The sequence below is a fragment of the Salvelinus namaycush genome, chromosome 35, assembly GCF_016432855.1.
Source record: "Salvelinus namaycush isolate Seneca chromosome 35, SaNama_1.0, whole genome shotgun sequence".
Lineage (NCBI taxonomy): Eukaryota > Metazoa > Chordata > Actinopteri > Salmoniformes > Salmonidae > Salvelinus > Salvelinus namaycush.
The window spans coordinates 31,910,991-31,928,467 of NC_052341.1; the positions used below are offsets into that span (position 1 = coordinate 31,910,991).

The window sequence follows — 17,477 nt, forward strand, 5'->3', positions numbered from 1 at the left end:
TGCTGTCATCGCCAAGATTTGTGACCTCACCCTGTGACAGTAGTGTCCCCTTGAGGCCCCAACAAGATAGGCTTGACTGTTGTGGGCTTTGGCAGATGCTACAGCTGTTGGGGCTATAGATATACATAGTTTGTGTGTGTATGTGTGTATGTGTTTAGCTGAATGAGATTCCCTTTGGCTCGGGGATTATCGGTAGCCAATGACTGGATCATACGTACATGTCAGATGGCTCAGAGAGTCCTATCTCTCCATACAGCTCCATTACAGGAGGTTGGTGGCACCTTAATTGGGGAGGACGCGCTCGTGGTAATGACTGGAGCGGAATCAGTGGAAGGGGATCCAATACATTAAACACGGTTTCCAGGTGTTCGATGCCATTCCATTTGCTTCGTTCCAGCCATTGTAATGAGCCATTCTCCCCTCAGCAGCTTCCACTGATCTCCTCCTGTAACACCCAACATACGCCAGCATTATCTATCCTGTATTTAACTTTATGGAAAACTAATGATGATATCAAATATTTTGCATTTGTTCTTAAATCTATGTATAACCACAGCACATTTTCTCACCTTTCACTTCCTCTCTCCAATCCAACCCCTGGCCCATGTTTCCTCACTTGTGATCCCTTCAGGCCGGGATAGAAGAAAGGGTCACAAGATCTCCGCTGGGGATGCCGAGTTCCCGCCGGAGTACCACACCCTGGGCCACGGTGGCACGCGTCGTTTCCCTGACAACAACAACGGGGGGCAGGCGCCCACCTCGGGGGAGCGCCAACGCCACAACGACATCGCTGCCAAGAGCCTGGAGGCCCTTACGAACCTTCACAAGGCTGACATAGAGCGCCAGCGCGAAGCCTTCATGGACCTCCAGAAGAATCAGAAGTACCCGGCCAGCCCCTGTATGTCTCAGGACCAGGGCTCACCTAACTGTGGCCGCCAACAGCAGGTAACATCTCAATACTCTCAACACCATGGTCAGAATCAACCCCCAGCATCTACCCTGATCTCTATTCACTTGGTGAAAGAATTGGTTTAAAGGATATGGTGACAAACTATATTACTTATCAATTTCTTTAAGATCTACCTTGGCCATAGCCGTTGCCCATCCCAGGTAACAGTTGAGAACCACAGGAGTATCCAGGTGTCAATTCATCAGTTCATCATGACATCGTTGGCTAGTAGAGTTATCAGAAGGTGTCAGAGGGAGAGGGAGATGGAAACAGAGATTTGAGATAGGAAGGACAAATAGAGATACTGTATATACCCCTATCCCTCGCCATCCCTCTATCCTGATCCCTCCATCCCTCTACCTCAATCACCTCCCTGAGAATTCTGCCGTCTCTCCACACTCTCTCCTCCATCGGCCAAGTATCCCTCCATCCACTTCTCTCTTTCCTCCCCTGCTTTTCATTTGCTCTGTGTATTTACCCTGGCGCAGCCATTTATCTCTGCACACAAGCGAGCGAGAGAGAGAAAAAGAGGGAGAAAAAGAGGGAGAGATGGAAGGACAAATACAGGGAGAAACAGGTGGAGTCTGTGGTTTCCATGGCAACCCCCCCCCCCCCCCCCCCAATTCCCATATAAGGAAGTCAATGATATCATATGGCTGGCAATGCCTAGGCAAGAAGAGAGAGTGGAAGAGAGTACGGATGGCAGCAGCAGAGAGAGAGAGAGAGAAACAGAGAGGGATGAGTTGTGAGAGAAAGACTGAAACTGGGATTGGGCTGTAGTGGTATAGAGACAGAGAGAGAGGACACTCTACTCTGCTTGGCTCTACTTTGTATATAACCAGACCAACACTGCCTGGGATTTACTGATTCCTCGGGGGCTCGTGGGAGAACAGAGCGAATGCCGTCAGAAAATGGAGAGGGGGGAGGAGGAAGGAGAGGGAGGCATGTGGAGCAGCATGCGAACCGACGAACCACCACCAGTCGCCAGCAGCAGCAGGCTCGATAAGTAGCGACAACGGTACCAGTTCTCCCTTTCATTATTTAATGGAGACGTGCAGGATCCTGTATGTTCTGGTGTTACTGTGGGATAGATGACTTTCTGCTGCCTCATGTGATGCAGAGAGAGGGAGAAAAGGATAGACAGAAAGGGGTGAGGGAGAAAGAGCGCGTGTGCAAGAGAGCTGTATCTGTACCTGACTGCGTGCGTGTGTGCATGTGACCATGATCAGCAAGTGTCTGTGTGAGTCTGTGAGTGTGTAGGGGAGACCAGTGCAGGTAAGACATGATGTAATGGGTATGCCTCTCCTCTGCTCCCTGCTTTCTGCAGGGATCAGAGGACGGGTGTGTGAGTGTGTGTATGATATGTGGGTGGTGTGTTTTGGCGGGCTCATTCCGGGGTGGTACTGGCATGCAGGTGTTGGCCAGGTGTGGATGTGGTGCCGCAGTGTCTGAAAGACTAGGAGGGGGCTTGCGTGTGTGTGTGTTTGCGTGTGTGTGTGTGTGTGTGTGTGTGTGTGTGTGTGTGTGTGTGTGTGTGTGTGTGTGTGTGTGTGTGTGTGTGTGTGTGTGTGTGTGTGTGTGTGTGTGTGTGTGTGTGTGTGAGAGAGAGAGAAATTAGCTGCTTGGCATGCAGGTCAGGCATGCGTCTCTCTCTCTCTCAGTACATACATGTCCATCGTGGGATTCAGCTTGTGTGATTGAGAAATATGGCAGCTCATATGGGCATTGTGTCACGGTGCATAGGGGCTTGGGTTTATTGTGTGTGGGGCAGATTTAATGTTCTGAAACGCCCTCTTGTTAGTGCATATTGGAGGAGAGGTGGGCATTGGCTGAGGCTGAGGTAAGAGGAGTGAAGACAGAAAGGTGGATGAAGGCATGCACAGAAAAAGAGTGGGATGTGGGAGACTGTTTTCAAGAGGATGCATATGCATAAGTCTACTGGTCTGTCGGCGGGTGGAGTTGAGTACAGTAGGTACGTCTAGCGGTAGGTGGTAGTGAGTATGTGTTGAGTTCAGGTGGACGTGTGTGCTGAGTTCCACATCTGACCGTAGCACCTGTTCCCTAGGGCGTAGGGATTGATTTGGAATGCAGCATATGGTTCGGGGTAGAGTGTTCAAGACAGATCTGCTTCAAGATGCTAGCAGGTTCCCAGGACACATACATGACATCCAAAACAAACAATGTGAGCAACTATTCTCAACATCATACTTCAATTTCAAGTTTAAGTGAAACATGTACAAAGTAGACACTGATATACAGTATAGGTATAGGGTAATACAAATCAATAAAACACCATTTAAACAGAAAAACACAAGAACGATGAGGAAATAGAATCCTAAAATAGGGGTCCTAGTGACATTTGTCAATGAGAGCCTTGTGACTGTGGGTCGAGGCATGGCCAATAGAATGGGGTCTGATTGGTGGTTGTATGGCGGTGCAGGCTGACAAATGTTCAGGTAGACACATGATCGCTAGCTCTGACTCGGACAGAAGCCTGCAGGACACACAATGCTCTATGTATCTGGGTCACAGGAGCCCGCAGGCCTCTGTTCTGTTTGTTTTTATCCCCAATGCGTATCTTCCTCCCCTCCTGCCTATGTTCTGCTCTGTCTATCCTCATCCAGCTTTTCTCCTCCACATCCTCTCTCAACAGAGGGTAGGAACTCATTGAATATTTCCTCTCAAACCAGTGTAGGACAATTTTGACTTTGCAGCTTGCCTATCTAGCGGAGTCAGTTCTGCCTCAAGGACATGACTCATCCCAATAAAAGTCAACCTGCTCAAATCAATGTTAGATTTTACGTAGCTGGCCATAAATTGATGTCACAATTCACTTTATGGGTTGCTTCTGTAGGCTTCTACTACAGATAGTAATATGATTAGACCATACCTTCATATAAAACAAAAAACTGAGTTTGTCAGATTTCCAGTCATTCCAATTAATGTTATACCCCTTGATCTTCAGGAATAGGACTTGGAAATATGGAAACATAGATTAGCCAAATTGTTTTACCTGAGCGTAAGCCAAAGACGAAGGACTTATTAGCCAGCCCTACTCTGTTGTTTATGATTTTGTTGTCATGGAGGACTGATTGGGCTCATTCCTTCGAGTTGAAAAATAAATGCTGCTTTTGGGGAAAGTGCTGTTTGCATGCAAAAACTGAGCGCCGTATGCTGCATTTGCTATACTGTAGGCCTATTGTTTACGTTTTTGTTGGTGACACTTTGATATCTTGATCATTTGAAGCTGTTTAAGTCTATCAATAGTACACAAGTTTGAGCATGTGTCCGTTAAGCATAAGGGCATTTTTTTGGAGGGAATCGGCACAAATAAGTTTGAGAAATAAAAGCTCTACTTGTGGTCTTCTTAAAAGAAACTACTTTTGACAGTATGGAGCACAACACCACATGGGGTTTAGACAGGAGGAACTCCCTTAAACATTTTATTCCGTAGGCTGGGATCCTCACTGCAGCTGTTGCAAGAGCACATTTCTCACTAGCTAGGTGTCCTCTAGTCGCAAATATCATGATTGATAGGCAGCTTAAGCGTCTTCAGTTCAACCATTATTGGGTTAAAATATGGACGTACATTTGGGAACAGCCATCCACAACAACCACAATCGGAATGGTGCAGAAAGCTAAATGACAGAGCAGCAGTGTGATTCACCTCAATTCGCTATGTATATCCAACCCAGTATCACAGATTATTGTGAAATAGACACGAATTGCTTATTGGAAATTTGTGACAGGCACACGAAAAAACTTTTTTTTTTGTGTGTGCTGTACACGATTTTGTATACAGTGCATTTGAATCCCAGATAAAGACAGTACGTTACTTAAGTTGAATTGAAGAAGTTTAAGCTGCCTATCAATCATTGTTTTTGCGACTAGAGGACAGCTAGCTAGTGAAAAATGTGCTCTTGCAACAAGCTGCAGTGAGGATCCCCGGCTTTGGAATAAATGTTTAAGGGAGTTCCTCCTGTCGAAACTCCCCTGTGGTGTTGTGGTCCATAATGTAAAAAATAGTTTAGAATGGAGGTTGGCCGGGGAGGATGGGTGGGCGTATAACGGGAACGTCTATCAACCCAAAGGTTGTGTGTTTGAATCTCATCATGGATAACTTTAGCATTTTCGCTGATTAGTTACTTTGCAACTACTTAGCATGTTAGCTAACCCTAACCTTAACCCTTTAACCTAACTCCTAAACCTAACCTTTTAAGTACAGCTAGCATGTAAACTAGCCCTAACCTTAACCCCTAAGCCATACCCTAACCTTAACCCCTAACCCTAATGTTAACCCCTAGCTTAGCTAACGTTAGACACCTAACTAGCCTAGCTAATATTAGCCCCAACAAATTGTAGTTTGTGTAATGTACACAAATGCATTATGAAGAAAGACACAAACTGGTGCGCGTGGCACCTACTACCATACCCCGTTTAAAGGCACTTAAATATTTTGTCTGGCCCACTCACCCTCTGAATGGCACATACACAATCCATGTCTCAATTTTCCCAAGGCTTCTTTAACCTGTTTCCTCCTAAATCTATACTGATTGAAATGGATTTAACAAGTAAAATCAATAAGGGACCATAGCTTTCACATGGATTCACCTGGTCAGTCTATGTCATGGAAACATGTTTTGTACACTCAGTGTAGCTTGGAATGTAGCGTACAAAAGCCTATTCCTGCCCTTTTCCCGCAATCTATCAAACACATTTGGTGTCATAGTGGTCTCTGACTCGGTCAGACTCGCTCAGCTGTGGCAAACTTAAACTTGCAATGATGATTTCAATGTCGTTGAGAAAACAGAAAGGTGTCCAATTTTCTGAATTTAAAAGTAATCCTACAAGTAATCATCTAGTTTTTTAAATGTATCTTTAAACCGATTACAATATTTTAGCTGGTAACGTAACGGATTACAGTTACAGTTTTTTTTGTTATCCATTACATATAACGGTCTACATGTAATCCGTTACTCCCCAACCCTGAGTATGATAAATGTGAATGTAGCAGGGTCATTCTTGAATTGCGGTGGTGTTTGCATCCCTCAGCATGAAAAACACTTGACAAATAGTTACATATACATGGCATTGTTGAATACTCGTTTCTGATTGGGTTGAACAGCATTCTAGAGCATGCATTATTTCCCTTTATAAATTGGGTGGTTCGAGCCCTCAATGCTGATTGGCTGAAAGCCGTGGTATATTTAAGCAATATGGCAGGGGGGGGGGGGGTGATATATGGCCAATATACTATGGCTAAGGGTTCTTCTTAGGCACAAAGCATCGAGGTGCCTTATTGCTATTATAAACTGGTTACCAACGTAATTAGAGCAGTAAAAATAAATGTTCTGTCATAACCGTGGTATACGGTCTGATATACCACGGCTGTCAGCCAACCAGCATTCAGGGCTCGAACCACCCAGTTTTTAACTTGATCCCTTTCATATTGAACTGTTTATTAATCACAAATCATAATGCAAGTCCTTTATACTGCAAAACTTTAAGTATATGCATTGTTTAGGGCATATTGGCATATTGGCTTAACCGAGTAGTGATGAGTACAGTTGTCGTGACATGTTTTTGGCATTTAGGGATACTTATCTATTATTTAGAAAGAAAACATAGTATTTCATACTGTATATTGTATAGATCAATGAAAACAAAAAAGGCTATTAAAATACATTTCTATTTGAAAAAAATGTACTATTTGTCCTTATGTTTTATGTAATTTGTGCTATTACCTTGAAAATCACTTATTACAAAGATATGGAAGGACTTGGACCATTCCTTCCAGTGGCAAACCGTTATCGGGGGAGGGGTCTCAACTTACTGTTGAATACACAAGATGCTATTTTTGAAACGTGGTTTTACATCAGCAGTTTTCCTGTTATGATACTGTATGTCACTTGGTAAATGAGTGTAGTTAGTCTCGCCAGCTACAGTATCTAAATGTAGTAACGCAGGGAACGTGCCCAGGGGCCCTGACTTCTAGGGGGCCCCCATTGATTTTGTTAGTCACTCTCACTCAGATATCATATCAACACGGCATAAGTCATGTGTAGAATTGCAAGAAATTAGCTTTTAAAACGGCAAAAATGTATCGCCACCCCATGGCAAAATGTGTAGAATTGCAGAAAATTTGCTGTAAAACTGCACAAAAATATGTTTAATGTAACGCAAACTTATTTGTTTCTTTTTTGTTAATAAAATACTTTTTAATCCCACCGCTGCGTTAATGTGAGTTAATGTGTAGTGGCTAATTGTATAGCTAATAGGCTATGTGTTTGTAGGTTGACTGAGGTGAATGAAGCCACAGCAACCAATGTGATAATGGCTGGGATCATTTTTGCTCGTTTTTGCTGTTCTCCAAATTGCATTCTAGTGTTTTAACACTGTATAGAAATGCAGTAAATGAGCTTCAACTTTCTTAAGACTTCCCTTCAGACCTCACTTAAACTCAGACCCTGACTAAGAAAAGTATTAGCTAATTCAGGGCCGGCTCTAGCCTTTCGGGGGCCCTAAGCGAGATTCGGTTGGTATTTGGCCATGATTGCCACTTTCGAAAATCCTAAATTACGTAAAATTTGTCATTGGTGTTAGCGTAATTGGTGTTACTAATCCTACTGGTGGTACAGTGTTATCATAATGGTAAAAATGATTTAAAGTCATTAAGCTGCCATATTAGTTGATGAAAAGACATACCCCCACCCAAAAAGTTAACTTTTTCCTAAAATGCCATGCCCAAATGCCACTGCAATTCAAGAACGACCCAGTTGTTTAAATTAGTGATAAACTAGTCAGCTATCATCCCCAATTTAGACGAACCAAAAAAGTATAGTGTACTTGACGCCTACATAATGTTGTGACAGTGTCATGGTTATAGCCTACCATTGACATTGTGACTCAAGGATTCTACACACAGTTACAATAGCCAAATACATCCTAATAGATTCAATGAACTTTGCCCTCTGTGTTGGAGGCTGCCCAAATTCCCTTAAAAAGCCAAGCTTAAATCCAGTGTCTGTGTATTACTTTAATCCGCTCCTGAATTTGAGCCAGCTAATTGTGTGAATGGTAGGCATTCAGTTGAATTGCTAGCTAGCTAGTGTGGGTGTATTATTGGTATGGGTGTAGTGTCTGGTAAACATTTGATTAATTGTTCGGAAGCAATTACAAGCAATTAAAAGGCTATTATGATGACACTGAAGGACATTGGAAATTAATCTGAGCTATCATCACAATAATTAGCCTCTCACTTTTGGACTGGATCTGATGGAGAGAGAAATGTGATGATATTTTAAACCTCTCCTTTTTTAGTCTTCAGAAAGACTTCAACTTCTCCCTCTCTCTACACCGATAAAGTATACTTTCAAACCTTCCCAACTTTATTTGTCACAGCTGCGTTATCTCTGAAACGTCTGACTGGCAGCGGATAGATGGATCTTTCTCACTCACTCCCCTCTTTTCTCCCTCTCACACATTTGTCCCCATCCTTCTCTCTCTCTGACAAACTGTTGTCCTGCTTAATGGATGGAAACATATCTAACTCTCTCTCTCTCTCTCTCTCTCTCTCTCTCCCTAGCAACAGCCAAACTACTGGAGCTTCAAGGTCAGTTTGTGTTTTAGTGTGAATCTCTGTCTCTGTGTATTGGTCTAGAATGGGATAATCTGTGTGTGCATCTCTGTGCTTCTCTTACCTCAGTGTGAGTGTTGTAGTGTTGGCACACACTACTGAGACGTATCACTGGTGTTGGAGTACATCTGCTGCTATGTTTTGAGTCCCTCGTAAAAGGGACAAACGCTAACTTGATATTCATGTGCTGAAATTGCTCATCACGTGAAAATCATGCATTGATGTCAATGGGAGATTTGTGCGAAAAGTCACTTGTGCCTGGAACTCAAGTTAGGATTTGGGCCAAAGAGAATTACAAAAGCAGTCATCCTTGAATAACCCTAATGAATATGTCGTATTTTATAAAAAAATATATGTAATATGTAAATAATTTGCCTGATTTGCAAAGGTTTGGGGTTACATTCCATTGCTTATAAATCACCATGGCTGTAGAACAGTTCTGTCTACAAGGTTTAGGTACTCTTAGTGGATACAAATTGCATTCTGGCCCAATATGGCTGCCGTGCATCACCCAGGTGGGCGCTTTATATTGCTTCCCCCATTTTCTGGAATGTCACTATGTAAAGCTGATACAGATCATGTGAAATGGAAGGGCTACTGATTCTGTTGCCTCATCAGATAAGGCCCTATCATATGGAGGGGGCAAGTGACGCTACAGTACATATGTGACCAACCGCCTCAATTCGGTCTTATGTAGCAAAATTTGAAATTGTGTGTTTAAAAAATTTTGGGGGATAAAAGTATAGACTAAGAGCTACAAAATTGTATATCATACACTGCAGTTGATGAACAATGGGAAAGTAATTCTGCTTTGAAAGCTGATAAACTTGCAGCCCCACTTTTGAGAAAATGGCCCTTGAATGTTTTGGTACACCTACTGGGTAACTATTCTTTGTCTACACCTATTCAGCATTGTTCACACCCTCTTAAGCTTTAGCCGCACCCATCTCTTTAAGGATTCACACGTGAGGCCATGTGCTAAACAGAGTGAGTAAAGTAGTGTAGTAAACAACCAAAAATGTCAAGACTAAAAGTGGTGGAAGTAGTAGCCTACAATAAGGAAAACATCCAGGTAAAAATACACTTTATCTGGTTCATGGCCTGTATCCTCATCAAACTTTGGTGCAGGTCATGTTGTTCTTCACATTACCATCTCTGGTAAACACACACTATTTTAAAGGAAATCTAAGTGGCACAAGATACAGAAGGTGTAAACTGTACCGTGAAATAGTTACTTGCAAAGTTGCATAGTAGCAATATCAAAAATAGCAAGTGTTCAGATATAATATTTTATATATAGTTATTAGATGCTTACCCAGACACACTTGTCTCAATTGATGGGTCATGTGAAGGAAATGCTACAGATGGGTCGCTATTGAAATACAACAGATGGCCGTAATCACCCCCAGACACACCTGGCTAACTTGATGGGTCATGTAATCATCTGGCGAAGTGGAGTCTTTTGTTTAGAAATGTAACTAGCTAGCTAGCTAAACAATGAACTATAATTCCAACCCATAGCTACAGTACAAACAGATTGTCATAGATAGCCACCATGCATGAAATGCTGTAGTATGAATCTGCATGTAGCTAAAGCTAACCAACTAGGTTCAATGTTAGCTATCTAGCTAACATTAAGCTATAACTAGCAGTGCAAATGGCTTTCTGAGATACAAATAATATTACTACACAGATCATACATGTAACATTAGCTAGCGAGCCAGCAACTTAACGTTCGCTAGATGGCTAACAGTACGCTTTAACTTGCAATTGAAAACAACTTTCAAAATTAGAAATGTATAATATCTGAAAATATAGCTGGACTCTTAAGGCGTCAGCATGCTTCAGTTTGGCTGGCACCTAGCTGAACTCGGCTAGCCGAACCGAACCGAACCGAACAAGAGTGCTAGCGGTAGGAAGGATTACCTACCCATACTGAGCAGCTCATGTTATAGACAGAAGTGTGCTACATGGCAGACCAGTCCGAAATCGGCATGTCCAGCCCACCCATTATCTCAGCCAATCATGGCTAGCTAGACGGTTCCTGCCTTTTTGTGTGGCTAAACCAACTAGGCTTGGAATTTAACAATTTTATTAGTATTTTCAGATGTGTTATTAAGGCACATGAAAGTTCACATGTTCCAGAATGCATTTCTGCCCAAAAAACGCATTTTGATAAAAAAAAAAAAATGAAAACACAATACGTTCAAATGCCTATCCTGTGAAGTAGTGACGTGTGACATATGCCTAGCTTCTTGAAACAGGTCACATATGAATAATTCCCTATGACAGAGATCTGACTGCTGTGTGTTGCTGACAAAAGAACAAAGCAGGAGAGGAGAAGAGAGGAAAGAACAAGGAATGGCAGGATATTTGAAGCCCATGTTTTTCCTACTACAAATTTCTACATTTGCATGAAGGGCAGAGTTGATGCTTTCAGAATGAACGGATGACCGACAAAAGTTTACAGTGCAGGATGGTACTTCTCAGGTATCTGTGTAGCATCTACACAGAAGCCTTCTACACACAGAGGTGTTCCATTAGCGTAACAGTCTCTCCACTGTATTTCCATTTGTAAATGTATAGAATATTTCATCATTTAGTCCCAAATGCGCATTTCCTATTTGGATTTACTATCTCTGTTTTATCGACTTACATGTCATACAATACATCCCTCACAATTACATAACTGGTGGTTTCCTCATATGCCAGCAGTCCATTTCCCTCTTATCTCGTTCAATGTCACACACACTAGCTTTATTGAATCCCATGTTTGCTGTGGGCTCCCAGCTCTAACGGGATTGGTTATCACCCGTCTTCCCTTCCTCTCAGGGAGTCGGGTAGTCTGCTGCTCTGCTCTCGCTATTCTGCAGCGGTGCTCTTCACTCGCTGTGTGTGTCTCTGTGTGTGCGTGTGTTTGTGTCTCGATGTGTGTGTTTGTAACATTCCCATGCTGGTCTCTTTTGGTGTTTCATTGGCTTGCTTACACTCCACATGAGCATGTACACACGCAAACACACACACCCTGTGGATTATCATACAAACATGCCTACATTCACATGGAAGGGCGTGGATGGACCCATACTGTAAATACACACACACACACACACACACACACACACACACACACACACACACACACACACACACACACACACACACACACACACACACACACACACACATCAACACCTGGGGAAAAAATAGAATAATAATGTTCCAAGACTCCCCTTCTTCTCAAATTCTCTCACATGCTCCAACAAGACGGTGGGATTGTCTGTCCGTCTGTTTAAACTACTCTCCATAGGGAAGGCCCTGTCGCGCATTCATATGCTTGCAGTGCCCTCTCTCCACCTCTTGACTGCGAAGACTACAAGGCAGCAACAGAGGAACGGAGGACTGTATAATTCCCTCCCTCTTTGCAAGTCTAAGCCCCACTAATAGAAACGTCAGTACCGTCGTCTGCACCTCATAGGCCTCTGTCTGTCTGGAGCGGGGAAATAATCCAAGTCCATTGTCTCCTCTCCCCAACCTTACTGCTGAATCAGGCTTGGAAGTCTATATACTATAGTTAAGGTGCATTCCAAATGGCACCCTATTCCCTACGTAGTGCATTCCTTTTGACCGGAGTCCTATGGGCCCTGGTCAAAAGTAGTGCACTACAAAGGGAATAACACAAGCTTAGAACCACATAAAGGCTCCTATTCAGTGACACTATCTGTATTCACATGTACAATGAGTCATTCATCAGATCCAGGGGAAGTAATCATGTGTCCTAAAGTACATGGATTCCTTAAGCTCGACTCTTTTCATCCAGAGCTGTTCACCAAAGAAAATAGATTCAATGCAGGAGCTATTGTTAGGTATTCTGTAAGTGGCTTCCAAGCTAGCACATTTGGTTCCTTGGATGTTGTGGGAACATATGTTTTTGGTTTCACATTGGTTGTGGGAACAAAGTTATACATTCCCTGACCGGTAAAACGGAACATTTCTAAATGTTCTGAGAACACATGAAAGTGTTGCCTGTTCTGGAAAAGTGTATTTTTAGGTTGCAGGGGGGTTCTGAGAACGTTTTCCTCTGGTCTCTTCTTGGGAGGTTTTTATTAACGCTCTGAGAATGGAAATTATAGGTTATTTGGAGGTTTTTTAATAACTTCCTTAAACTTTCACTCCACATTTCATTAAGACTGGACTGTTAATAACATTGCTAGCTTATTCTGGACACATTTTTTTTTAAACTCCAAGCACAAATAGGATACATGAAAAGGAATTTCCTTAGGCATTCATTTTTTTATTGTGAAACGGCATCAGTTAGATTCAAACCTATAATCTTCTGTTCTCTTTCCATGAAATTCGTCCACTGCGCCACCAGGATGGAGCCAGCTTTCCATGTTTTTTTTACGCATACAAAGCTGTTCATTTTAGTCTAACAGACTCCATTTCAAAGGAAACAAGCACTCATTAAGATCAGGTGTGGCCAAATAGTGGGCCAAAACACCTGAACACACTTAACAAGATAAAGGATAGAGAGAGTTTTGTTGATGCTGAGAACAGAATTTATGTTTTTAAAGAACATTCTTATAACATTCTCTGAACGTTACTAAAGTTCTCTTGAGGTTTTTATGGAACGTTTTCGTAACGTTTTCAGAACAATTTGAGAACATGACTTTTAATAGAACCATGAGGAAACCTGTAGGTAACGTTTTGCTGAAGTACTGAAATTCCCACAGAAGAACGTTGTTTCTTAACATTTTTGGAACATTTTGAGAACATGACTTTAAATAAAACCACGAGGGAACCTGTAGGAAACATACCGAAGTACTGAAATTCCCACAGAAGAACATTGTTCTTTAACGTTCTTGGAACAATATGAGAACATTCCAAATGTCAAAACAGTTGGAGAAGGTTGCTAGAACATTACCAACATTTAAATTAAATGTAACCATGTTTGAACTTTTAGGACATGTTCTGTTAAAGTAAAGACATACCAAAACGTTTAAGATTTTTTGACAAGTTCCGTAAATGTGCTGTGAATGTTCCAATGCCAAACAACTATCCTGCACTACTCACAGAAAGTTGTGAGAGGTTGTATGCAAAATAACCATAGGACAACCGTGCTCTCACCAAGCACTAAGAAACGTTCTCAGGACGTTATGTAATAGCTGGGTTAGCAAAGCAGCACAGTTGAACACACACACATACACACACTCACACACACACACTCTCTCACACACACACACACACACACGCACACACAACACCCCCAACAGCAGTAGCAACAACAAAAAAGCTGTTTCACGTAGACGAAATCCCTGGACCATCCATGACACTCGGGGTCCTATGGCTAGCTCAGTAGCTAAACCATTTGGACAGCTGCTATTGTTGTCTTTGGCTGTTTGTGTGTTGATATGACATTGGGTGGAACATTACTATTCCCTGATATCTTAGAGAGTGGCCTGAATGGTGTTTTTTACAGCCCTAAAAGGCTTAGGATGCCAGCGGCTGCCATGTTTCCCCTAGCGACTGCCTTATGCTGTGGCACGTGGTCAGAATTACTTATCAAAGTGCTTGACGATGATCCGTCAAGACAAAGACAATGTTTGGTGCTTAAATTAATAATTTAATGAGAACTTATTAAGGACTTATTTTACACTGGAGATGCAAAATATAAATCCTCAGAAAAGTTCTCCCACTGCTTTGTTATGTAACTGTACTTAGATAAATGTTATCTGAGGCAAGATGGGCTTTATGTATACAATTTTTGCACAAGGAGTGGTTGTCAGGGAAAATGTATGGAGTAAAAGTACAATATTTTCATTAAGAATGTAGTTAAGTAAAAGTTGTCAAAAATCTAAATAGTATAATAATGAACGAAACAACATCAGTAGTACTTTAACGTATTTGTACTTAAGTACTTTACACCACTGCATTGTACATCATATGATTCGATTGTGCAAACCTGTGCTCATACACATAGCCCAAAGACACTGAGGTCAAAGACTAGCCTAACTCCAAAGCCAACACTACTTTGCTTTATTGTCCATTACAACACTATTACTATGGCTTTTCAATTAACATCTTCTTCAAGGCTTTGTATTCAGTTCAGTTAAGCAACTTAGGGGTGAATCCCCACCTCAGGCAAATTTTAAAATAGTCTCCCACTGACATCAATGCATGGCTAAGTGAAAATGTGACTTCAGTTGTCATTAGGATTTGCCGCATCAGGATGTCCATTGAGTGACTCCTTGGTATTCGTTTTTAGGGAGTTGTATAGATGGGACTCATCCCCCAATTACAGAGCTCACTGGAACGGTATGCTAGGACTGCATGGTGCTAATGTTCATCAAATAGGAGGGGGTTGCCCGAGTTCCACAGGGGGGCGGAGACAGGGGTGGGGAAGGGGTTCAGGGGGCGTGGGTGGCACAGCTGTGCACAGCTGCCTTGTCAATCATCACATGCATTGCTTATTGATCTGAGAAAATCCACTTAAGCCAGCCAATCGGTGGTGAGAAATCTGTGACGAGGTAGTGGCATTTGGACAGACAGGACCAGTAATATAGTGAGTTTAAGGATGGTCAAACAGACCAAGGGCAATATATATATATGAGAGAGAGAGAGAGAGAGAGAGAGAGAGAGAGAGAGAGAGAGAGAGAGAGAGAGAGAGAGAGAGAGAGAGAGAGAGAGAGAGAGAGAGAGAGAGAGAGAGAGAGAGAGAGAGAGAGAGAGAGAGAGAGAGAGAGAGAGAGAGAGAGAGAGAGAGAGAGAGAGAGAGAGAGAGAGAGAGAGAGAGAGAGAGAGAGAGAGAGAGAGAGAGAGAGAGAGAGATGGGTACAGAGATGACTAAGCACAGATAGTACCAACGTGATGACATTCTGGTAGAGACGTGAGGCAGTAGAGATGCAGTAAAGTGAATGCTAAAGACTTAGGATTGTGAAGAAAATGTTTTAGACAGTTGACAGTTTGAGACATACAGTATAGTCATACAGAGACCCACAATAAGGGACCAAGATGCTGAACATAGAGGTAAGAAATGATTGTGCAAATGAGTGACACTTTCTCGCTGCTACTAAACTTATCAGTAAACGTGTTGCCTGTTACTTGACAAATGATTGATTTCCAGTTATATTGCTTACATGGTTGTCCAGTGTCATAAATTGTATTGTTTTGGTATTTTCTCCTCATAATGGAAGAGTTATCCATCTGCATAGTTCTTCTTATTGACACAGCTAACACTGACCGCACCATGACTGATATTTGATGCAATAAAGTCTTTGTATTTTCCGTAATAAAATAAATGGCTTTATAAAAGCCCATGAGATCTCCAGTAAAGATTACAGAGCCTTAGCAGGAGTCAGGAGAGAGAAGCACTGTCATAAACCAAGGGCAAATCCATTAGACAGAATGGCCTTATAAGACATGGATGAGGTCATGGGGTAACAGGACACACTAGTTCTTCTCCAGCAGTCATAATGGCTTCGTAAGGCTGTTGACATAATGACGTAACACTGTCACAACAGATCATAATAGTTTCCGACAACCAAACCGACTTATAACGGTCTGACCGGCTCAGATGTTATTTATTCATTGGAGGAGACCTTTATTACAGTATCTATCAACGTTTGATTGCATAGGTAGAATCTTGTTTATGATTGTCGAGGGCAAGGGTGGAATTGGGGGAAAAAATCTCTCGAGGAATTCACTACTGTGAAATCTCCAGGCATCCCCCCCCAAAACATTTTTGTATTTCCCCTGAGATTTTCACTTTTAAAACCACATTCCCAGGTGTTCCTCCCCGATTCCTCCCCTCTCCTCCCTCGGATTGTGTTGTTGAAGTGGATGGTTGTGTAGAGGTTTATTGGCCGTTATCCCAGTGAAAATGTCAGCTCGTAATGTAGACAGACGCAGCGGGACTAAAACGTGGGCAAACAGAGTGCAGCCGAGCTTGTCCTCTGGTTCCCAGGAACACCTGGAGAGAAGGCCTGCCCTCTGAGCCTCTCCACAGCTGCTGCTTTCACACTGAAATGAGAACTAATTAGGAAAGAGCGGAGCGGAAGTCAACCACCATATTGCACTTTACGCCTTTTCCTCGCGTTTTTTGTTTGTCTCCCTCACTTGGGCTCAACATCAAGTGGCGATTGCGCTCTTACGGGCTCGCAAGCAAACACCTGCATAAATACTTGCACATGCTTATTTGCTACACACACAAACGCTCTCTCTGTCTCTCGCCTTCCCTCCTCACACTTCTCCCTTGCTGTATGTTTCCAGTCTCAGGCTTCCTCCCTCTGCCCTTCTCTCTCTCTCTCTCTCTCTCTCTCTCTCTCTCTCTCTCTCTCTCTCTCTCTCTCTCTCTCTCTCTCTCTCTCTCGCTCTCTCTCTCACTCTCACTCTCTCTCTCTCACTCTCTCACGCTCTCTCTCTCTCTCTCACTTTCTCCCCTGCTCCCTACTTCCTCTCTACAGCTGACTAACCACACACTTTGTAATTCCCTCTTGCCACCAACTTCTTTGCTCAACAGCTTGATGCTTGTGGGATGTTAGAAGCAGAAGGTGTACCGCTTCTGGCTCACACACATGCCATACATCTCAACACAAATGAGGGGCACCACTTGCAACCTGTCATCCTACTCAATTCATGACAGAAGTGTGTGTTTGTGTGTGCAAGCGTGCGTGTGTCCATCTTCACCTACTGTGTGTGTTTCTGTATGTGCATGTATTTGTGTGTGTGTGTGTGTGCGCGCATTTGCATGTGTGTGTTTGTATGTATTTGCGTGTGTTTGTGTGAGTATACCGCCATGTACAGCTTGGGTGTGCCTATTGCTGGCACAACACATCAAAGCCAGCCCAACTGTGGTGGTTAGGAAGACAACAAATGCATAAGTGAATGTGAGCAGTG

At 42.7% G+C, this 17,477-nt stretch overlaps 1 protein-coding gene across 1 annotated transcript in view; it reads left to right on the top strand.

The window, feature by feature from the left end:
* The first annotated feature begins 218 nt into the window (after nucleotides 1-218).
* Nucleotides 219-17,477, top strand: part of LOC120029692 (SRC kinase signaling inhibitor 1-like) — a 35,814-nt gene continuing 18,555 nt past the window's right edge. The window contains exons 1-2 of the mRNA XM_038974961.1: nucleotides 219-270; nucleotides 632-945. Of these exons, the coding sequence (XP_038830889.1) occupies nucleotides 219-270; nucleotides 632-945 (366 nt within the window). The remainder of the gene's footprint in view (nucleotides 271-631; nucleotides 946-17,477) is intronic.